A 24,951-nucleotide genomic window follows, 5' to 3' on the forward strand; every position below is an offset into this window, starting at 1 on the left:
GTGAAGTAGGCTTCGACACCCCTACTTTACAGATTCGGAAAGTGAAGGTTTACAGGTCACCTATCTAACAAATGATGGAGTTGGGGGTTCATCCCTGATTAGTGTGCACAGAAGAGCTCTCAGTGAAGTTTTGCTGGCTAAAAGGAGACCACTCTGATATTCCTCTGAAGTCACAGTCATTCCAACTGCTTAAGGTGCATCTTGACATCTGGAGAAGGACATGAGAAAGGGCAGTCAGAGAGTTAAGAGGACAACCAGAGGAGGAAGTTAACCAAGCCAAGAGTGGAAAGTGTCAAGGAAAAGGGAGTGGTGTCAATGGAACTGAGACATCCAAAAACCCAAGAGCCACGCACATACCTCACAGTAAACCACACCTGTGGTGGACAGCAACTCTCATCTTGATTTAAGACAAAACAAAACAAAACAAGGCATATCTTCTGCCTATATTGTTCAGAGATACCCTAAGTGCTGCCACTCGTCTGCAGCAAGAGTATGAAAACAGGCTACAGGTAAGGGCGTGACTAAGCAACACAGCTTCACACCTACGTTTTCCTGCGGCCCAGTGAAATAAAGTTTGTGTGTGCGGGGCCTTTAAGGGAGATGATTGGTCTTTAAATTTCGGAAGGCAAAGAAAACAGCAATTATTTTCTTCCAGGCTCCCTGTATGTGGGATCATCGCTGTCTATATCCCAGATATTTTCTAAGAGACCAAAACAGCCAGGGGCGAAGGGTGTGCTGGCCCTCACCCCAAATTGTTCCAGCATCTTCTCGCCTATGTTTCATTCCTCCCTGTCCCACAGTCACGACTGTAAATACCAACCCACCCTCCTCCTCTCATCCCCATCCCCCAGCCATATCCCGGACTGGCCCCACAGAAGCCCCACACCCCGCAGGGGCCCGGGCGTGAAGACCCCGCCTCACCACGGCTCCGGCCACAGCATGGACCAGGCTTTCGTAGGACAGCACGGAGGCCATTGCTACGGCTCCCCCACAGACCTAGCAACACTTCTCCCTCAGGAGCCGCAGCTAGCGAAGAGAGGAAAGAAGCGCCAGAGCCCGGGGCGTGAGCGTCACAGGCCCCACCTTCTCACCCCCGCCTCTTCCAGAACAACCACTTCCGGGTCGTAGGACGCCCGGTCTCCCCGGCAGAGGCCGCAGGGGCGGGAAGACGGGAAAGGCGGGCCTTGGCTCTGACTGGGCCCTGGGGCATGCGTGGGCGGGCCAGAGACGCGCTGGCCCAATCACACGGAACAGCCTGACGGTCAGAAAGCCCGTAGCCGCCCCTTGGGTCTGACCTGAGTACCCTCGAGTTAGGGGACGTGGGGGTTTGTGCTTCAGCATTGGGGCTTGGAAAGGCTTAGGTGGCCGCCTTCCCTCCATAAGACAGGCTGGTAACCGGCAAGAGGGGGACTCAAATCTTCCCGTTTCTTTGCGATTTAACTCGTATTTTCTCTTGCTAGTATTTTTAAAGTCACATTTTATCCGAAAGGAAATGTTGATTGGTCAAGTTTCTCCACCCTTGAAAACCCCCGGGTGTGGTAGAAAGACAAAATGGAGCTTGAGATCAAAGTGGTCAGATGCAGGTGGGATTATACTTGTTAGCCACTAGAAAGTCATTTAACCCCTTTGCCCCCCCCCCCTTTAAGGTTTACTTATTTGAGAGAGAGCACGAGCAGGAGGTGCAGAGGGAAAGGGAGAATCTCAAGCAGACTGCTGAGCGCAGAGCCCTATGGAGGGCTCCATCTCACCACCCTACACCAAGAGTTGGTCGCCAAACCTACTGCGCCAACCAGGCGCCCAGGTTTTCTCCTTTGTTAAGTGACAGTGTTAATACAACTCCACTGCTGTAAAGATTACAAAAGCTAATTTATGTAGACATCGTTTATGTTAAAAAAAAAAACAACTTCACATGTTCTAAAGCTAAGAACCAAACTACAAAGAACCACTTTCAACCTCTTACAGCATACTGTGAGACTCGAGGTCTCAGGACTCCCAACTTCACTCTACTGGAGTGCCGTTGCCATGTCTCCTCCAGTTTCAGTACCGTTAGTTTCCCCTTATAATACCCCCGTGATAATTCCTGAGTGTTTACTACATGCCGGGCTCCGTGCTTTATTATGCTTACCATCATATTTACTGCTCAGGAGAGGGCCCTAACAATGTTTACCTGGTCATCTTTTCGCAAAATTTGCATAAAATATTTTAATCACCACTGGTTAAGATCTTTCCGCTTAAATTCCCCTTCATTTAGGGTGGTGCTACAGTGACCACAAGTTAAGTGAAAGGTGAATCAGGGACACCAGTAGATTTAGTGGTATCTATTTATATGTATGGTTTTTACTGCTAGACCTCCTGTTGAAGAAATGGCTTCCAGAAATACTCTCCACCACTCCCTAGGATCATGACAGAGAAGCCAGGTCCAAACAGCAAATGAAAATATTTGCTGGTGCTAAAACAGAGGTCAATTATAAAATTTAAGCAGAAGACTTTTTTTTTTCTTTTAAAGCAAGAGAAAGATCTCAGAGGGAGAGGGAGAAGCAGACATCCCTGAGCAGAGCCTGATCCAGGGCTCGATCCCAGGACCCTGAGATTATGACCTGAGCCAAAGGCAGACGCTTAACTGATGAGCCACCCAGGTGCCCCGTTGTTGTTGAAGATTTTATTTGAGAGAGAGTATGGGCGGGGGGAAGGGCAGAGGGACAAGCAGACTCCCACTCAGCGGAGAGGCCCACACAGGGCTCATCCCAGGACCCCAAGATCACGACCTGAGCTGAAGTCAGATGCTTAACCGACAGACACACACCCAGGTGCCCCAGGAGACTCAGTTCTCATTGACTCGTCAAATTGGAAGCTCTCGCCTGTCCAGAACATACTATGTAACATACACATTTACAAACATTTTATGAACTTTTCTTTATATGTTATTAACTGAACATAATAGAATTGATCAGAATTCCCACTTGGAGGGTACAAAACCAGAGCAGATAACATAACCGTGTATTCTTCTGCATCCCAGCAATCGCAAGTATTTTGATCAAGATAGCATTTTCTACCGAAAACACTACAAAATCGTCACGAGTACACAGTGAAAAATGTAGCAGAGGCGCCTGCGTGGCTCAGTCCGTTAAGCGTGGGACTCTTGATTTTGCCTCAGCTCATGATCTCAGTCATGAGACTGAGCCCAATGTCTGGCTCTGTGCTGGGTGTGGAGCCTGCTTAAGATTCTCTCCCCAGGGGGCGGGGCGCCTGGGTGGCTCAGTTGGTTAAGCCTCTGTCTTCTCAGGTCATTGACTCCAGGGTCCTTGCTCAGCAGAGAGCCTGCTTCTCCCTCTGCCTTCCAGTCCCCCCTGCTTGTGGGCTGACAAGTAAAATCTTTAAAAACGAATAAATAAAACTATCTCTGTGGTTGTGATTTTGAGAGATTTCCAATTTTTAAAAATTGCGGTTTTTGCTTCCTCTGTTCTAACCATTCACTTTTACGTCTAATTTAGTATTCATAATTACATATTTTCCTTGAAGAGGACTTCCTGAGTTACAGAGGCAAGTCCCCCACTATACCAATAGTATATTAAAAAAATTATGCGTGTTCTTTTACAACCATGCCATCAAACACAAATCGAGTTAAAGGAGCCTATCCAGAACTTAACACTTCATGTATAATGCTTCTACACTGGCAGATTTATGGTCAGGTTACTTACACTGCAACCTGACAATGCCCGAGTCATCTGGGGGAGAGTGAACTACTTAAAGATCTCTTAATTATATACCAGATACCTAGATTGTCAGAGCTGCATACGTGTATTTTACATAAGCTCTACCTACCTCCTTGCTACTGGGGCTTTTCCCAATACTTAGAATGTGAGTTTAACATTAGGATTTCACCAAAAAAGAATGTCAAATTCTTATAGACAACTTTATAAAATATTGTGAATTCATTGTATTGCCAAGGTATTTAAAACCAATTTGATACGCCACAGTTTAAGTTTACTCTATCGAAAGCTTAATAGCTATTTTAATATTTGTTGCCTATTTACTTCAGGGTATTTTCCTCCCCAAACTATGCACTCTTAATAGGTATATGATAGGTTGTAAATACCTTAAAATTTTTAAAACTAGTTTTTCTTGTCCCCATTATTGGGCCTGTCACAAGTGTTCTAAGCACTTCAATTATGCTCTCTCCCTTACCAGGAGAAATCTGTTGAGTGTGCACATCAGTACACCCAATGATGTGATATTCCTTAATCCTCTTCAAATGGATTTTGTTTCCAATTTCTTAAGTCATGAACAATTCTGCAAGGAGCAACCTCGTACAGAGAGGGCAGCGGAGAGGAAGAGCTTTGAAGAACAAGCCTAGGGAGAATACCAGCTCTACAAATATTAACTTGGGCAATTTACTTAAGTGCTTCAGTTTCCTCATCTATATAAAATGGGAATAAGAGCACTTAACGTTATGGTCATCATCAGAATGGAGTCAACGCTTTCAAACTGATTAGAGTTTGAGAGTGCTTGGCACAGTTACCTAAGTGGCTACTTGGGTGCATTAACGATAGATATTAGCAAACCTGTTTCTCCGTTAACCCATTAGGCCAGTATTTCCGAAAGTGGCAGCCTGCTAGTTATTACCCAGGTCTTTTCTCCCTTTTGTACTGTAATTTTTCTACTGGTACATAACCATACAGCAGTGGACTATTATTTTTCTAGCTTTCCTTGTAGGTAAATATGGTCTCCAGTATATTAAAAAAAAAAAAAAAACCAATGGGATATGAGAAGTAATAAAATGTTAACTATGTGTACCAGCATCAGTATATCTCAGTATGTGCTTCCCTAGTGCCCTCTCCTGTTTCCTCAGGCTAGAAGAAGAGCATGAGAGCAAGCACTTTTGGACTCACAAATGGAAGCTACCTTCTGACTATGGCAGAACGACTTACCTCTGGACTGCTACCTGAAAGAAAAGTAAAAGCTCTGTTTAACGTCTAATTCTTAGAAATCATTGTTAACTGCACTTTATAAACTGGAGCCTACTATGTCCAGCAAATAATTTGAGTGTTAAGGACCTAAAAGAAACAGAACATGCGCTGGGGGAAAAAAGGTGTGGGGGGGTCAATATCCAGTTTGAAACCATACTTTATTTTTAATGTAGCTAGAAATCCAATAACTGTAATTTTTAAGCAGAAAAAAAAACCTCCTTTACTTTCCCTTCTTATATCATTGTTAGCACAAGAAAAAACACTTCTGGTTTAGAAATGATACTGAGTTTCTATGAAAATGAATGTACTTTGTATTTGCGGAACTTAAAAGCACAGGACACATTTTCAGAAGACCAATTTTACTTTTACCCACTTATGGTAATATTTGCAATGTTAGAACGTTCTTAAGTAATATATAATTAAATCAAATAAGGAATCCAAAAGGAACTGGTCTTCTTGAGTTATTCACAGCACACATTAGAAAATTTGAGAGAACACACATTAACAACAACAACAAAAAAAACCACTGGCAAGCTCAAACGCAAGTTTATATGCTGAGTACTTTTAAAGGGTTTAAAAAGCATGCTCAGTTATAGCATACAGCCTTTTCTCACTTATATAACAGATGCATTTCTATCTGCTTGTATACAGCAAAGGGTTAGAACCTGAATCAACATACTTATGACTTCAAAAATGTGCTATTTCAGAAATGTATTCCATGGAATTTTCTTCACTGCTCCTACCACTGATTCCTCAAATAAGCAAAGTCCAGAGGGTCTCATCCCTTGAAACTGTTTTAAAACACCAGCACTTTAAACTGAAAGATAGGTAGAAACCTAGCAATTCCTGGTACAGTGCCTGGACTTAGTCTTAATTAATGTTTAGAGTTGAATGTACAACAGAAAATCTATCATTTCTTTATCCTTGAAGGAGAGGGAGGGAGAAAAAGGAGAAGTGGGGGATATGGTGCAGTACTTAAGAGCTGAATAGGAGCACGACGACTCATAATGCCATCAACCCAACAATGAAGAACCATGGATCTCATCAATTTTATAATTCATATTGGATCAAGAAGTTTGGGTCCCCTCTATTTATATCAATGAATTCAACCTCATACTCTCCAAACTACGAAGATGGATAATGTAAGATAAACTCCAACTGCAACAGGTATTTCCTAAGAAGGAGACTGAACACCAAAGGGAATCCCTCCTTCCAACATCTTTTGACATGGTAAGATTTCACCCAAGTGGAAACCTAATATTTAAATATGAAATCGCTTGGCCAAGTAAGAAACTACAGCTGTTATGGGTATTACCTTACATAATCACTATATGTATTACATATTAAACCCAGCATTACATATACTTGCACAATTATGCTGTGAATAATGATAGTAGTGATGATGCCAGTGAAAAAGGACTATCTTTAGCCCAAAAAGAGTATGGGGGGGGGGGGGGGGGGGGAGAGTTGAAAACAAGTAGAAAGCACACAGAGAGATGGGTATTTTCTGACCAGGAAAGGTCACTCTAAACACAGAGATATAAAAAGAAAAGTATTCCCTTATTTCCCCTATGTGGAAATAATGCAAAACATTTATTTTCTATATCAGACAAGAACACAGCTAAGTAATCCAATTCTACTGCAGCATTATAAAAATCATCCCTTCACCACAGTGTAAGATTTAAATGCTTCTGCACAAGGGTGCACACTATATAAAAGTAATAAGTTTGCTGCTGCCCTGCCAAGCACTTCCGGTCCCTACCCAGGTCCTACTGCAATACTGGTGGTCCCAATGGTTTTATCCAAATAAATTGTGTTTAAAAAATAAAGCATTTAAAGAGACAAGTCAAAATGCCTCAGAAACCATATCTCCAACTCAAACTTCATCTATTTAAATGTTATATTTGCCTCACACTAATAAACCCTTATTTCACTCACACTGAGCAATAAATCTTCCACACTGAAGTATCTTCCTTGCCCAATTAATCCAAAAGAAAAAAACCTGAAATGATTAGTAAAGAAAAGTGTAGGGACTAACACACCCTTTTAATATGTTTTTAAATATTTTTAAGGTTTAAAAAGTGTTTAAAGTTTGTAATTCCTAGTAGGAAAACATTATCTGAATGAATAGCCTAATGGCAAACCACTGTAGAATGTTTCGGTTGCGTGGGGCAGAGGGGTAGGGTTTCTCTTCACAGCACCCCAGCTTTCTTCATGAGAAGGTCAGAGGTACACTGGTTTGTATTATTGCGACATCCACTAGGTGATCGAAGCTGCTTTTCCTTCAGCAAGGGCTTTATTTGTCAGAAGGGCATTATGCTTGACCTCCAAACTTGGCTGACAATTTACTGATGAGATTCATAACCTTTGGGTTGCTCTGATATTTTGACATATTTGCTGGGTTCTGGGCCACATCCTGGAAGGCCACCATAACTTCTGGGTCCTGTAAAGAAAGGTGGTGGGGTTTTTTTAGTATTTAAAAAAGAGTTCTGTGTTTTAACAAGTTTATTATCTGAATCCTAGGTCTTTATTTAGACTGACAATTTTGTCACAGCCAAGTTAAATGGGGTTTGGACAAGTCCCTGAAATATAAATATTACTAATGTACACTTCAAAGTCAAATGCCAATTATGTCACTTTAGCTAGATAATGAAAAAAGGCATATACGATTTTGATAAAAAGGACAACTGAATCACGAAATTCTACTCCTGAAACTAATACTGTATGTTAACGAACTAGAATTTAAATAAAAACTTGGAACATAAATAAAAAAAAGAAAAGGATAACTGGATATAATCAAACTATTACAGAGTATTTCCTACAGACCAATTTTTAATTACTTAAGCTGCTCATTCTAAAAAAAAAAAGAATGGTCTAACTGTATGATTAGCTATTTGGTAATTCAGAGAAGTAAAACATGGCTGAATAACCTTTGTCTCTACACAGAATTAATGAAATAAATGCCTTAGTGATACAAAGCACAACTTTGTTTTTCTAAGTCTTACCTGCATGGCTGCAAGAACCTCTGGATCACTAAGAATTTCATTGAGCCCANNNTGCCATTCCAGGCATCCCCCCTGCCATTCCAGGCATTCCTCCAGGAAAATTACCAGGCATTCCCCCAGGAAAGCCACCTGCAAGAATAAATGAAATAAATGCTTAGACACCAACCATATTCTCAAGTAGTGTGATAGTAGACTATTTCCTTCTGATGAAAATCACACACACATACTTACACGTCCATATGCAAAGAACAAGGGGACTATTAAACACAAAGCAGTCTAAACATTCTAACTGGATGTAACAGGACATGATTTTACCTTCAAATTTTCTCTTAAAAAATAAGGCTGTAAATCAACTTTGCTACCTTCTGCATTTATTTTTTCCTAGTAATAAAACCATTAAAAGAAAACTAATCTTAACACAAAGAGAAAGCTAACAAGCCCTTGGAATTACAAAATTTAAAAGTCTAATAAATCATCTTGGTCGTCTTTTCTCATTCTGTAACATTTGTTTCAATTTAAAGTTCTAATTGCTAAGACTTTAGTTGTTTTTGTTTAAACTACATTCCTCTAGAGCAGTCATTAAGTACTACATGAAATGCTTCTTATAAAAAGCTATGGATTTCTATCTCCACCCTAGACAGAATCCAAATCTTTGAAAGTGAAAATCTGCATTTTTAGCAAGCACTCCCGGTGTTTCTTCTTTACACTGAGAACAATGCTCTAAGCAAAAAAGATTTAATTCTTCCAGTATATTTTTATATTATAAACCCAAATTATCTTCTCAGTTTTTCACTACCATAAACCTTTTATGTCCATTGCAGATATTCTGAAATCACAATTATGCCAATAGAGACATCATAAAGGGATTTAAATATACATTACCTTAGGGTGATTGTATGTAAACTATCATAAAGAAATACACGTAACAAACTCATTTCCACCTGGCTCAACAATTTAAACATGCCGATAAATAACTAACAGTCATGGGTAAGGGGATCTAAGAGGGCCTGAAAAGAACTTCTAGTTTCTCTTGTTGTCCCTACTGACTTTGAAAAACTAGTTTCTACCCATAAAAAAATTACTGGCTCAAGGCAACAAGAGTTAACTAGTCTGCTTATCAAATCCAGATAATAATGAAATCCACCTAATAAAAAATTATCCCTAGTACTAACCTACACTAGTGATTGTTTTCTAAAGCAAAGGTACCAGATATAAGATTACTTATAGCAGAATGTATTTTAAGCAGAATGTAAACTATGAACTGCAATTTATTTTCTTGCTTTTTCTTGAACAGCAAGTCATCCCCAAGATACGTTCTTTCTTTTTAAAGTTGCTTGGCACGTGATCTTTTTAGAATAAAGGCTATCTTTTCTAGCCTCTGACCATGTAACTTAAGTTGTAGCCAGTGGCATATAACCATTAAGGACTGTGTAAATGCTTCTGTAAACTTTCCTTCAGAGAAAGCTGGTTACTATTAAAACAGCTGTAGGCAGCTGATTCTCGATTAGAATTACAAACTTTACAAAAAACCTCTTCCTGGACTTTGAATTTCACACTGCCTCATTCAGGAAGTATTCAAAAATTGTTCTCGGAGTGCCTTTTTTAACTGCTCTTCTACCCGTATCATATAGGCAGGCCTCTGCTATCACTGAAGGCTTTGCTCCCCTAGCAATTTCTAATCACTTGACATTTACAAAAAAGAGCTTGTATTTACTTTTACACTAGACTCAAAATATTTTTTATGCTTAATAATTCCATACAGTACCTAGTATCTCATGAATACCAACGTCTAACAGAATAAAATCTCACTGACAATTTAGAAATACTTAAAATACATCATAATCGATTCATAGTCTCTTAGAAAAGTACAATGCTCACACCTCACTAAATGTTAGCTATTATAAAAAAGTGTATTGCTAAAAGCGTGAGGAAAGTAATATATTTCTACAAACATACAATTTTTAAAGGAGAATGAAACTTTCTAGAGGCTAACATTCTAAAGGCTTTTCAGTATTCCAGGGACTTATAGTACAAAATATAATAGACAAATTTGAGCCCCCAAACCAGAATATTCTCCCATTATATCCTCATAGTTTTAAATTTTCTTTAAAATACCTGGGAAAGAGCCATACTGAGCTCCTGATTGTCGTCTGGCTTCTTCCTCCTTTAATACAAAGAAAGAAAGAAATCATACAGTGGTGGTGCTGTGGGGGAGTCTACTGTCCCCCTGTACCCTATCCATGCAAAACCATGAAAAAATTGTAAAATCAGAGGACCTAAGAGAATAACACATTTCAAATAGCAATACTGAACTAAAGGACACACACCCCAAACCCCCTTTCAAAATTTTCCAGCTAGGCTGTCAATTAGCATTACTTTTGGTAATGATGTCAAGTAGTGTTTGTTTGTTTTTTAAAGATTTATTTATTTGACAGAGATAGACAGCCAGCGAGAGAGGGAAGGGGGGGGGGGGGAGTAGGAGAGGAAGAAGCAGGCTCCCAGCGGAGGAGCCCGATGTGGGACTTGATCCCGGAACACCGGGATCACGCCCTGAGCCGAAGGCAGACACCTAACGACTGCGCCACCCAGGCGCCCCGTCAAGTAGTGTTTTACTTCTACTTGGGGCAGGAGAAAAACAACACCTGGAAAGCAATTTACAGTCTATGCTTCTTGCAAAGTATAAATTCTTAATGTTGTTAAAACTCCAAAATGAAAGTACATGGTTAGAATAACGAAGACTGCCAATGACTTTTGTTTCAAGTTCATCTTTTCCATACTTTCTCTATATAACTTAAACAAATACAACTGGGGTTTACCAATGCATTATTTTCAGCAAACAAAATAAAAGAAAATATATACAAATTTCCCTCATAACCAGTTATAAAGTCATCAAGAATATATAAATGTAAAAATTACTTTCCAACACAAGAACTATAATCCTAAAAACTAAGCATGATGCTTTAAAAGCATTTAATATTAAGTTTATTGAAGCTTACTATAAATTCATTCAATATAATTATAGTTTTGCTGATTTTGTTAAATATTAATATTCAATATTAAATGACAAAAAATTAGAAAGTAATGCTATACAATTATAATATACCTTTATGTCCTTTTATTCAACAATATTAGAAATAACTAGATGAAAATGAAGAGCATCAAAATGTAAAAAGCTAATATAGGAAAAAGAGGAGAAACCTTAAGAACAATAATACTGTGGATGAATTATGAATAACTTTTTTCTAAATTTTATGACTTCGTGACTAAAAATATAAAATATAAAATAGCTAGAGTCTAGGGACGCCGGGGTGGCTCAGTAGATTAGGTGTCTGCCTTTGCCTCGGGTCGTGATCCCAGGGCCCCAAGTCCCGCGCTGAGCTCCCTGCTCAGCAGGGAGTCTGCTTCTCCTTCTGCCTGCTGCTCTCTCTCTCTCTGACAAATAAATGAATAAAATCCTAAAAAAAAAATAGCTAGAATCTATTTTAAATAGCTATGAATACTACTGGAACAGGAAGAATCATAAAACTCAACAAATCAGGGCAAGCATCCACAAGAAAACAAGTAATACGGACAAGTTTTAATTACCTGACCAAAAAAATTTCCCAACTTTAGGAAGATACAAACAAGAATGTAAGCTGGTGATATATAAGCTCGCTTACGAATTTAAGAACAAAAAGATCCCTACAAATTGGAGATAATGAAGGGAAGAAAAACTCTTTAAGTAGTATCATTACCCTACAGAACTGCAGCCAGCATTAAATAAGAGCCAGGAATTAGAGTGATATCCTCAAACTCTAATCTACTTTATTTCCCTTTAATGGTTTAGCTACAGAAACTTTACCCTCTGGGCTCTCTCGTGTTCCTCCCGAGCCTTCTTAACCCTTTCTATTCTTTCTTTGATCTCTCGCTCTTCACGTTTTCGCTCATACTTTCTCCGATGTTCAGCAATTTTCTGGGCCTAGGGGGAAAAAAGCCAGAGGAAAAAAATGTTTTCTTTAAAAGATGAATAAGGGCAACCCAAATCACCAGTTTTGTTAAAGAATCATTTTTCTTTGTGGAGAAGTGTTAAATTCAACAAACAGTTCTGAATAATGACAGATTTATCTTATAGAAAAAGACCTTACATAACTCACACTTTAACAAGCCCACTGTGAAATAAAGGAAACAGGCTGAGATATGAAGTTAGAAGTGTATAAATTTCAAACAAGTTAACTTGTGCAAGGATGACAAGTTTTCAAATTGCACAATTCTTGCCTGATACTGGCCAAGGGAAGGTAGAGATCGGGAACGCACACACCAGTTATTTGCCACAGTCTAAATACACTGAAGTTTTCTCATCCATAAAATGAGGAGGGCAGGGGAAGAGAAATACTTAAGTCTTATAGAATGCTGTAAGGATTAAGAGAAAATATATGTACCAGGCACTAGCACATAGCCGGAGCCAAATATTTGGAATCTATTACTCAGAAAATAGAGTAAATGTAAGAGAGTCATATTCAATTGTTACTTCAACTTGTTTATCATTATTTTTTTTAAGAATCTCATGTTCTAGACTATCTCTCACCATAACCTTGGTCGAGTTAGCCCTGTTATGAGAGGAAAAAAAAAAAATCAAAAAGTCTCTGACTGTAGATAAGTTAAATGCAATAAAACTTCCATTACCTTATAACCTTTGGGAATAAATTTTAGTTTAAGGTCCCACAGAACTGAAGAATTTACCATGTAAATGCGTAAAAATTATTTTAACAATTACCTTAAAACAGAATATTCTAGCTTTTGGAGTCAATATTATCATTTTTAAAAGGATGAAACTTGCTAAATTCCACAAGGCCCTCATGCTTTATACAGTGGCTGCATACACCTACGATAAACAAGGACAGACCAGACACAACCTTGGGTGACATTTTATAGATTTTTCTATTTCTTTCCTTGCTGTAAAATTGATGCCCCCTTTTCCATTTCTAACTTTCTGGTTATAACTCTACTATAGGTTTGCAAACAAAGTAACAGAGCTTGCTAAATGCAGCATGAGAAATAAAGGTATGACAACCTATTGAGATTTCCTGAGTTAAGCACAAACTCAGTAATTACACATGGAAATATTCAAACATTCTTTCTTTGTATCTGTTTTGCAGGTAAATTACTGCCAGGGGCTAAGGACTAGAGCCGCAGAGCATCACAGTAATGACATTCCCTTTCTCTACTTGAACATACCCTCGGTTGAACTTCTTTCAGCATTGCACTAGCATCTTCATCATAATCCAATTTACAAGCAAGGGCAAGATCATGTGCTGCTTCTTCCCAATGGCCCAGAAGTCTGAAACAGATTAAATTCATTTTAGGGGCCTTTTATACATATCCACTAACGTGGTGGTGTCTTTCTTCCTTATTACAAAAAAGGGATTGTTACAGAAGAGCTTTAAAGTTAAATATCTGAACTATAAATTTTCACGAAGCAATTCAATTATTATGTGCTACTCTATAAAAATCTGGGAGTTTAGTTTCCTCCTTGGCAACTATAAAGCTGTTTTCTAAAAAATGTTAAAAACTTTAAAAAATTACTTTCAAAATTTTTAAATATCACGTAGAGCTACAATTTTCAAACTCATTCAATAATTCCAACTCCTTAAAAACAGGATTAACATAATGTACACTTAGCATGCTCTAAGGTAGAAAAGAAAACAATACATGTGTGCATCTTTTATTGAAAGAAGAGAAATGATAAATCAGAAACTAAAGGTTGGTGGGAGACGGTAGGAATGGAGTAGAGAGAATAAGAATGGAAATGAGACTTCTCCGGGTATACTTGTCAACTCAGTTTTGACTCTTTAAACATACAAATGTTTTAAATATGTAAAGAAAATTCAGCCAGAAAACACATGGGGCGCCTGGGTGGCACAGTGGTTAAGCGTCTGCCTTCAGCTCAGGGCGTGATCCCGGCGTTCTGGGATCGAGCCCCACATCAGGCTCCTCCGCTGGGAGCCTGCTTCTTCCTCTCCCACTCCCCCTGCCTGTGTTCCCTCTCTCGCTGGCTGTCTCTCTCTCTGTCAAATAAATAAATAAAATCTTAAAAAAAAAAAAAAGAAAAAGAAAAGACAGAAATAAAGCGACCCCTAAACCTGAATACGAACAGGAAAGAAAGGAAAAAACACTGTTAACCACACTCACCACGCGGCATATAGAAAAAAAGTCAACCTATACATATACACTTATCTGTTTATTAATTGAGAAAGAGAGTGTGCACACGGTAGAGCAGGGGGAAGGGCAGAGAGAGAGAGAATCCCAGGCAGACTCCAAGGGCCTGATCCCATGACCCTGAAATCATGACTGAGCCGAGATCAAGACTCGGGATGCTTAACTAACTGAGCCACCCAGGCACACCAAAAGGCATATAACTTTTAAAACAGTATTCTGACTGTGTATCTTAAGTGGGATATATTCTAAGGATAAAAGCTACAACAAACATAAAAACAGTCAACTTAGTATTATTTTGATAGGATTATAAAACAATTCTATGTTATCACAGGATAACACAAATAAATATATTATGGATAGAGATTTTGAGTCTAGGAGAACAGTGTTAAAAAAAGCAAAACAAAAGGGAAAATAGAATGGAGCCCTACATCAGGCTCCCTACTCAGCAGGGAGTCTGCTTATCCCTCTCCCTCTGCCCAAGCCTCCCTGCTCATGCTCGCTCACTCTCTCAAATAAATCTTTAAAAAAATAAAAATAAAAAATGTCTTTTCTAACTCTGTTCATTGAAATGACAGAAGTAATGATAAGCCATAGGCAACTAACACACCTAGTGGCCAAACTTTAGTTTCTGTAAATGTAATGCTCACAAAAATGAATGCTGGTTTGAGAAATGGTTAATTCTGAGTCTGGGACAAGCAAAACACAAGATGAGCTCATGCTATCTTGTACCAGAAGACAAATTAATTAATGAAAAAAAAAAAACAAAAAACCAACAATGGCAAAGAAACGCTCAAAGATTACTAGGATCACACAGCAATGCATGAGCTTTCTGACCCCCAGAGCATTAATACATCTTATTCTAATCTTCTACTCTATCTGAGACACCTGTCTTCATAATCACTAGAGCTCCTTTTTTGAGTAACCTAATACACTTGTCCCAAGCATATTCATCTCCATTTCCATCCACACTTGGAGTATAACATCCTTCCAATCCATGTAATATGTTAAGTGTCATTGTATATCTCATCCCCAAGTAACCAATACCCACTTGTTTAACATTAAGTTTCATTTCCAGGAATAATGACTCATCTAAGATAAATTCACCTCTTTATTATCCCCTTTTTCTGATTTTTCACGTGACCTAGCAACTAAAATGTTTGAAAATAAGGAATTCCTTCTTCTATAATATATTAGTTGTTTAATGTTAGGTTACACAAAGAAAATCTAAAACTTAGAGACAATTTATAAGACTATGCTCTTTTTTAGAAATAATTTTGATCTTTACCTTATATTTGGCTATATGTGGTCAGAAACTGTTAAATAGTGGTTTTCTTTGAAGAAATAAAAAGAATTTTTATTTTCTTACTTGTTCCTTATACTCTCTCAATTCTTCACATTAAACACGTATTACTTTGAAATTAAACCCTTAAGCAATTTCATTTTCTTCAAAGCATATTAAAACATCAGATTTAAAATTCAGAAATTCTGAAAATAATGAAATTCCATTGTTTACCTGTGTGCTTTCCCTCGCCACTTATAAGGCTGAGCTGAATCAGGATTTATTTCAATAGCTCTGTCACAGTCTCGAATGGCAGCATTTGGCTTCTGTAATTTGACGAAGACACTAAAAAAAATAAGTGTGATATTAAAAAGTATTCATTTCAAACAATAACACCTTTGGGATCGCCACAGAAGCAATTCTATTTAAATAAAGGAGCAGAAACTCTTCACCAGGACATTCTTTTTTGTTTATAGTTCTCACCTGGCTCTCTTGGCATACAGAATGGCCAAGCGAGGATTCAGTTTGATGGCATCTGTGAACAAGTCAATAGCTTTCTGTAGTTCACCTAAAGTAAAATAAGTTGAGAAATAAAGAATAAAAAATATTAACAAAAATTGTTGATCCCTTATTCTATTAGTCTTCCACATTCTTCTTTTAGTCCAATTAAAAAAAAAAAGACTAATTTCTAAATTAATATACAATAATGGCTCTTAAGGGACGCCTGGTTGGCTCAGGTGGTTAAGCGTCTGACTCGATTTCAGCTCAGGTCACGATCTCAGGGTCGTGAGATCGAGCCCTCCGAAAGGCTCCAAGCTCAGCTAGGAGGCTTGGTATTCTCTCTCTTCCTCTCCCTCAGCCCCTTCCCCTGCTCACTCTCTCTAAATAATAAAATGTTAAAAAACAAAAAACCCCATAAAAAACGGCTCTTCAAAGCAAGTCTTATCACACCTATACAGTAAATCACTCAAGATAGAGACAATTTGTAGATACATAATTCCCTAACAGTAGAATACCACATTCTTAGTAGGACTCATGAGTTTTTAGTTAAGAAAAAAATTAAAGGATAAAGTAAAGGATAAATCGATTTTATTCCATTAATTCTCTTTTATCCATTAAGTTAAAAGGATAAAATTAAACTTACAAAGGAAAAAATACTCATACTAAATTCACAGGGTTGATTAAAAAATTACTATTTGAATTCACAGGAATGGTATAAAATTCAAGAAAACTAAAAATCATGAAAAGCCCATAACCCCCTTTTTAAATTCATTTATTATATCCAATTCTCACAGTTAGCTTCTTTGTGTATTAGTGCCTTCAGTGAACTCAGTGAACAAATAAAACATACTACACAATGAGAATAGTTCTTTGGGGGCGCCTGGGTGGCTCAGTCGTTAAGCGTCTGCCTTCAGCACAGGGCCTGCCTTCAGCTCAGGGCGCGATCCCGGCATTACGGGATCGAGCCCCACATCAGGCTCCTCCGCTGGGAGCCTGCTTCTTCCTCTCCCACTCCCCCTGCTTGTATTCCCTCTCTCTCTGGCTGTCTCTCTGTCAAATAAATAAATAAAATCTTTAAAAAAAAAAAGAATAGTTCTTTGCATGAAGTCTAATTCCTGGACACAGAAAACACGAGGGGGCAAGACTAACAGAATTTTAAAGTAAATGTCAGAGTTCACTTTGGAAAATACGTTTACCCAGCTAGTAAATCTGTAGAGGACCTTAACAGAACTCATTAAACAATGCAGAAGAACGTTGAGTCTTATTAAGTACTACTACAGATATCTGTTACAAATTATTACACTTGGATGTCAAATAAGCAGTTCACACCTACCACGTTCAAAACTGAATTCTTAATTCCAATCTCATCTCTAAAATCTATTTCTCCTCCTTATATTACCAACTAAATAAATGGCTCTTCCATTCAATCTAGTTTAGAGGTCAGTAAACTTTTCTGGAAAGGGCCACTTAAGAATTATTTCAGGCTTTGTAGACCGTAACAATCGTAACTATTCAACTCTACTACTGTAGTGGGGAAGCAGCCACAGACAACACATAAACAAATGGGTGTAGCCATGTTCCATTACATTTTTGCAAAAACAGGAGGCTGTAATTTGGCTAACTCCTGATCTACCTCAATGCCCAAATCTTGGGAGTCATTCTCAACTCCCCAATCTAAAACCTAAATCCTTTATTCCTAACTTTCAAAATATATCTAGAATTTTAACCACTCCTGGGGTACCTGGGTGGCTCAGTTAAACGTCTGACTCTTTGATTTCAGGTCAGGTCATGACCTCAGGGTCGTGAAGTCAAGCCCCACGGTTGGGCTCCACGCTCAGCAGAGAGTCTGCTTGAGATTCTCTCTCCCCCTCTCCCTCTCGCACCCCCCCAAAATAAATAAATCTATAAAAAAAAAAAACAAAAAAAAGAATCTAACCACTCTTCACCCTAATCCTAAAGTTTCCACACTGCAACCAAAGGGCCACAGGACAGTTTGTCAGCACTGAATGAACTACTCACTTGATATAGTTCACAGCTTCAACACTGCATCACTGTATTCCTTTGATGGTTATCTTTGAAAAACTGTTTTTACTGGTTGTTATGGTAAAAAAAAGCAAGAATTGCAGAAAAATAGATGTGGAACAGGAAATGAGGGTGGCAGTGTCCAATATGACACCAAGACTTGAGAAGTTGTTTAGTGCCCAAAATATATACACATCTTATTATAAAATAAATACTGTTATTTAAGAATAAGATTAAATATATTCTTCCAATTTGTGTACATCATTTTCCAATCACTAACTTGTTACAACACAGACACTTATTAAACTGTTTGGACCTAACTACATTATCAAAGAAACCCTTATACCTTTCTTTTGGCTTAAAAGCTCTGTTACAAAATCAAGACAGTAAAAGCACTATGAACAGAGGAAGTCTGGGAACCTTTGCCCTAATCCAGGCCATCATTGTTAGCCACCTGGACTCAATTTCTTGCACTCCCTCTGTAGGATCATGAAAATGCTTGCTCGATCTCCTGGGGGGAACCTAACTGACTGAGAATCCCATGTTCTGTGCTCAAGGCTACACTTCATATGCTGTTCCCAGCTAATGACTAAGTACAGCAAGGATACCAAGACTGGTCCATTATTGTGAGGCGTGTTAAATCCTCTAGTGGGCAACTTGGCTTGTCATGACTTTTCAGAAACACACCAATAGTTGAAGACTTCTCTTATACAGGGGTAAAGACCTACACGACTGTCTAAATGACTTCCAGACTCCTCTAGTTCTCCCTGCTCCCCTATTCTTCCTCTCAGGCATTTTCTTAAGTATATCTCTCACACATCAACCCATGCTTTGGCTGCTTCTTCTGTAATGAACACACCCCTATTTGCCCTTAGAATCTCATCTACATAAAATAGCAAAAATAATCCTTTTCAAAAGTAAATGCTAAATAAATAAAATCTTAAAAAAAAAAAAGTAAATGCATCTCATGATGAAGCTCTCCTACACAAAAACTACACTCCACAACAACACCCCAGTGGCTTCCCATCATCCTTAAGGATAAAATTTGAAGTCCTTAGTATGGTCTACGAGTGACCCTGTAGACCTACCACAGACCTTCAGTCTATCCTCCTCCCCACCTTGTCTCTCACTCTGAAGTGCTTCTTGGACCTCAGTTCTACCACTCTTTCCCCTTCCCTCACCACACTCCAGCTACAAGGCCTTTCTGCTATTCCCTCACTATGCACTCATCCCATATGCTCCCCCAGTTAGCCTCTGTACTTGTTCTTCTCAAAGGCTCTTCCTCACATGGCTCACTCACTTCACTTCATCATATGCTTTTCTGACCACCCTTTGCAAAATACAGCTTCCATCACTGACTATTCTTTTACTCTGCTCTATTTTTCTTCATTGCACTTACTCCCACCTAATATTAAATTATAAATTTGGGTTTGTTCCCCAGTAATATATGAGGTCCATGAGGTAAAGAACTGGGTCTGTTTTGTTTTTCTCACTGTATATCCAGCATCTAAAACACTGCCTAGAACGTGTAAATTTTAAATAAATATACTAAACTGAAAAAGCATAATGTTTCTAATAACATGACAGCCAGAAAGACTTACTAAGGTCTTACTTAAATTATGACTATTGACACTTCAGTAATACCAAGATCTTAATAATAACAATGGTGCTAGATACTATTTTAGGCACATTACACATATTTATTCATTTATCCCTCACGACTCAATATACTAGGAAGGTATCATTATCCTTATCTTACAAAGGAGGAAACGGGTGCCTGGGTGGCTCAGTTGGTTAAGCGTCCGACTCTTGGTTTTGGCCCAGCTCATGAGATCAAGCTCCACATTCAGCATGGAGTCTGCTTGAGATTCTCTCTCTCCCTCTCCCTTTGCCCTTCCCCCTACTCGCACACACACTCTCTCTCAAATAATAAAAAAGAAAAATTATTTAAAAAAGGAAAAAAAGGAGGAGGAAACAGAAGCAGAGACAAAGAATAATTTCTCTAAGTTTACCTAGCTGGTAAGTGCCAGAGCTGGGATTCAAACCCAGGCACTTTGGCTTCCTAAGTTCAGTATTTAATTATATTTCTGCCCCTCCAACCCCAGGTAGGGCCTGAATCTACAATCCCTGGCTTAGAATACTAATGTTTTATCCCTTCAGGATGTACTATAAAATTCCATTTATTCTAAAATTAGAACTAGGTTAGGGGCGCCTGGGCAGCACAGTCAGTTAAGTGTCCAACTCTTGGTTTCAGCTCAGCTCATGATCTCAGGATCCTGGGATCAAGCCCAGAGTCAGGCTCCATGCTCAGTGTGCAGTCCACTTGAGATTCTCTCTCCCTCTCCCTCCGCCCCTCCCGCTCATGCTCTCTCTCAAAAAAATTAATCTTTAATAAAATAAAATAAAATTAGAACGAGGTTAAACTTATACATGAACACGGCTTATAAAGAAAAGTGGAAAACAAGAACACAACTTTTTAGATGGCGGCAACAGCTTCATCTTCATTGAAAATTGCTAGGCAATAAATAAAACAAATTTAAAAAATCCAAGACAATATGCCAAAATAAGTGACAAAAACAAGTAGTTGACATTATGGCACAGTAAGACCCTGCACAAGTCAAAACCCCTCTGATCCCTCAAATTATTCATTAACCTGTGAAATGGGAGTAGTGAGGTCTTAATGAAATAATGCACATTAAAACATAATAAAACCATCAAGTAGATAGGAGGCACAAAATGAATGCTGGATAAATAGAAATCTTAAGTGGTAGTAAAATTAAAAGATTAGTGTGGGAAAGGGATGGCCAGGAAGAGAAGTAGCTGGGATCAGTTGATGGGTATGAATTAAAAGCTGAAATAGGTGAAGAAGAGCTTTAGAAAGAAGCAGCAGAGCAGAAGTATAGGATAATTCTAAGACAGGGAGGTCTGGCTGTAATGGAAGGTTAATATTCAAAAAGAAGAGAACAAGGTTGGGAAGGCAATACATGCGATCTGACTCTAGCAGGTCTAGTGCTATGATGAAGATCCTCAAAAAGTATGCCAAAAGCTAGTCAGAAGTTACAAGCAAGGGAATGTGTGAAAATAAAAAGCGGTTCTAAGAAAGAATAATCTAGAGACAGCGAATAGAAAGCAATAAAGGAAACAGACATTTCAGGTAGGCAAACTATTAAGGCTAATGCAATGGCATAAACATGTGATAATGACCTAAACTAAGAAGGTGGTAAGATTACAAAAAAAGAAAGCAAATATAATTTGCCAACTTGGAACAGCAATCAATACTGAACTTTGTAAAACTTTTGTCATCTTCTAAGTCTACGGATGAAGTCCAAATGCACATCAGCATTAGAGAGCAGCAGCTCTCTCACAATAGCATTGTGACACACTACCACAAAGCTATGAAGGGGTCTGCATACTACCCAAGCTAAGAAATGATTTGTTCTTACAAATTATAACTGATTAAATATTATGCTTACTAAATTATTACCAGCATTCTCCCACTTTGAAAGATTTTCTGAAAAGGGTCTAACACACAAAGATTAGAACAAGAACATTATGCCAATGGACATCATTTGTCAAGGCTGTTACTATATAAAAAGTTAAGAGCCACTGTTCTAATAATACTACTTTTTTTGAAAAACGTTCACCTTTATCTTAAAGCCTCTCCTCAGTGGACAAACACCAGGATTGGTCAGGAAAGGAGTCTTTCAGTCACATCAGGATGTGTCCGTGTGCTGAGGCAAGGTAATTGATACCTGAATGATTTCAGCCTCTTTATCAAGGGGGGAATGGGTGGGTAGAGAATAGGACACTTTCTGCTCCAGTATAAGATACTCAATACACAAAGTTCCCTTCCACTTTCCCACTATTTAACAGTTGCTGCATGGGAAAAGAGAATATTCAGACTACCATAGAAATATAGCAAAGAGGAAAAAAAAATCACTCACCATCATTTAGGGCATCAATGGCAGCCACTTTTTTATCATTTGCCTGATCCATCATTTCCTCGGTTATCTAGGGGGAAATTGTAGGTCAACTTAGAAGTAACAGAGAAAGCAAAGAGAAGGAAGCAGCTTGGGCTTTCTTAGAGATGGGGTAGACACAACCCCCATTTTCATTCATTCTTCTTTAGTCTCCAGGGAGCAAGAGGGTAACTATGGTAAGTGATTAGTAAGAAATTACACAGGATGAGCTTTAATCTTTCATATAAACAATAAATTTCACTACCAACCCTTTATTTTAGACATGACCTTTCCTTCCCTCCATCCCAACCAACCTAAGCAGATGTTCCTGCCCTTGTCCCACCAACTCCTTTCTAGTCTTCCAAATACTACAACTCAATCTCCTCATAAAGATGTAACTAAATAACTAAAGCTAGTTCTTGTTAGACTTAAATTTTAAGTGAAATGTCTCCTTCGTTTGTTCCAACAAACATCTACTGAGTACCTATACTGTACAGAACACCATACAAGATGCTGACAGTACACTGATCATTAATAACAAAAACTTACAGCAAACATCCCACCTAAATGGAAAGTTAAGAAGTAATTTCTTTTAACAAAAGGCAAAAATATCTATCACCAACCACTGTGTAAAATATTACTGGTGCTGGCTAATTTATTAAGAAAATGATTTGACAGGTTTAAGAATTGAAAGGAAACACCAAGCTGTCTTCAAGTTTACCTAGAAAACCCAAGACATGACAGGTTATCAGAGTTACTAAAACAATTCAATAAGGTCCTCAGAAACACAGAAACAACATAGAAAACCAAGAGTTCCTCCACATCAGCAAAAGTTAGTTACAAAACAGGTCAAAACAAGATACCACTCTAAGAACATGCAAGACTTTCAAAGCAGGAAAAAAAAGTAAAATTCTACTAAAGAACACAAGATGTATACTATGTTCATGGAAAGACTTTTTCAAATACTTCAACCTAACTCCAAGTTACTCAATAAATTTGAAGTAATTCCAACAAAAATTTATAAAAGTTTAAGAATCTTTTTTTTTTTTTTAAAGAAGAAAACAACAAAGACACACGTTACCAGATAGTAAGACATCCTAACAAAGCCAAATTGGGGGCCGGGGGGGAGACAGTTTCAGTTTGTGGCAATATGTTACACACGATGCCCTGAGTAAGTGTAAAAGCCATCTTTGACCTAAGAATGTAGAAATCCTCAGAGAACAAGATTAAATGAAGACTTGAAACCAGAAAGGGAGCTGAATGCTCCATCTGCTTTCACCCTTTCAACAGGTGTCAAAACTGGTGACCTCACAACTGTTTTCAAATGTAGTGCAGGACACGTGAAAGAAAATCTAGATTCAAGTGAAGATAATACATGTTGTCTAATCAGACACCCTCCAATAAATCTGGAATCCCCAATGCCTTACCTGCAAGCATAACAGCAAACCAAAAACAAACCTGTCCCAAAGAAAGGTATAGCCAAGTAGCAAGAAGAAAAAAAAAATTTCCCCTGTAAACTCATGATAAGCCAGGCTTTCCTGTGGAATTCCCACTACTTGTATAGTTACATAAACAACAAAAAAAACCATGCTGAGAATTTAAAATGGTCCTTGACTTGGTAGGTCCAACTCAGTTTGATGGAAGCAAACACTTTCCTCTTTGGAGGAATAAAGCTTCTACCTAGGCCTCAATAACTTTTCCAGGTGAAATGTCAAAGAACTCACGGTCAAAATTCCAACACGTACACGCGCACACCCACGGTCAAAATACACACATACACACACATGTACACACACCATCCACAAGTAAACAAGGTACCTTCTCAACGAGCAAGAGTCAGGAAAAATAAAAGAATAAACCCAAGAAGAGTCTGACAAAGTTTATAATGTGCTTAAGAGAATAAAGGCAAGTTCTGAAAATGAGTAAGAAAAAAGGGACTTATAAATAACCAAGTATACTTTAAAATGAATCAAAGGAAGACATAAAGATGAAAAAATGAGCATTCAAATTCAAACATCAACAGCCAAATGACTGAAAGCGTACATAATTTGGCAGTGATAAATAGAATTTACTAATGAAAAAAATCTCATACATATCTAACTAGGACTCCAGAATGACAGTAGAGAGAATGGGGAAGAGGCAATATTTGAAAGATACTAGATGAAAATGTTCCAGAGCTGAAGAAAGTTAACCCTAGAATTTAAAATGCCCAATACATCCCAAGTAGCAAAAATACAGTGTTACAAACCTAGACACGTCAAAGTGATACAGCATCATCAATAGAATACATAATTTTTAAAAATTCCTTTCACAAACAGTGACAAAAAGTACCTATATTTGTTCTTAAAGGTACACATAATCTTTACGGAGAAAATGCTAATAAATTATCTAAAAACATCAGAAAAGACCTAAAGATTAGAGAGATACACATTCATGGGTAGTTAATCACAACAGTGAGCTTTATCTTCTCCCTAACTTGGGTTTCAGATTTAATGCACTTCTAACTGGGGTGGGGGTGGGGGGCAGAATAGATAATATTCTAAAATTTATATGGAAAAAGAAAGGCCAACAAAACAGCCAAAATACTCCCTAAATTGTTGGGGGAGGGATCCCCCTACCAGATAACAAGACTTAATATAAAGCCAAGTAAGATAATGGGTCATTAGCACATGGAAAAAAATTAGACAAGGAAAACACAACACCAGAACTGACCCACACATATATGGAAACAGTGTATTTTGGCACTGGTGAGGAAAGGAATTCTTTAATAGTGGTGCCAGGTAGATTAAAGGTGAAAGGTTAACACATAAAATTTTCAGAAGGAAAAAATGACTTTTTTTTACAGCAATTATAACCTTGAGATAACAGCATAATAAATATATAAAAGAATAATCTAGGTAACTGTACTAAAAGATTCTATTAAGGTAACATAAAGGAAATGAAGACAAGCCACAACTAGCAGAAAATATGTGGAACACATGTAGATGATAAACTGTTAGTCTCTAGAACATAAAATGAACTAT

At 38.1% G+C, this 24,951-nt stretch overlaps 2 protein-coding genes across 2 annotated transcripts in view; both read right to left on the reverse strand.

The window, feature by feature from the left end:
- Nucleotides 1–1,082, reverse strand: part of SLC25A17 (solute carrier family 25 member 17) — a 34,983-nt gene extending 33,901 nt beyond the window's left edge. Inside the window, exon 1 of the mRNA XM_008702963.2 lies at nt 922–1,082. Within this exon, the coding sequence (XP_008701185.1) occupies nt 922–975 (54 nt within the window). The 5' untranslated portion in view covers nt 976–1,082. The remainder of the gene's footprint in view (nt 1–921) is intronic.
- A 4,024-nt stretch (nt 1,083–5,106) lies between these two features.
- Nucleotides 5,107–24,951, reverse strand: part of ST13 (ST13 Hsp70 interacting protein) — a 30,778-nt gene continuing 10,933 nt past the window's right edge. The window contains 9 exon segments of the mRNA XM_008702962.2: nt 5,107–7,410; nt 7,973–8,024; nt 8,026–8,101; nt 10,088–10,136; nt 11,814–11,930; nt 13,187–13,289; nt 15,681–15,791; nt 15,930–16,014; nt 21,914–21,980. Coding sequence (XP_008701184.2) covers nt 7,282–7,410; nt 7,973–8,024; nt 8,026–8,101; nt 10,088–10,136; nt 11,814–11,930; nt 13,187–13,289; nt 15,681–15,791; nt 15,930–16,014; nt 21,914–21,980 — 789 coding nt within the window. The 3' untranslated portion in view covers nt 5,107–7,281.

Source organism: Ursus maritimus, unplaced genomic scaffold, assembly GCF_017311325.1.
Source record: "Ursus maritimus isolate PB19 unplaced genomic scaffold, ASM1731132v1 scaffold_21, whole genome shotgun sequence".
In the NCBI taxonomy this organism is placed as follows: Eukaryota; Metazoa; Chordata; class Mammalia; order Carnivora; family Ursidae; genus Ursus; species Ursus maritimus.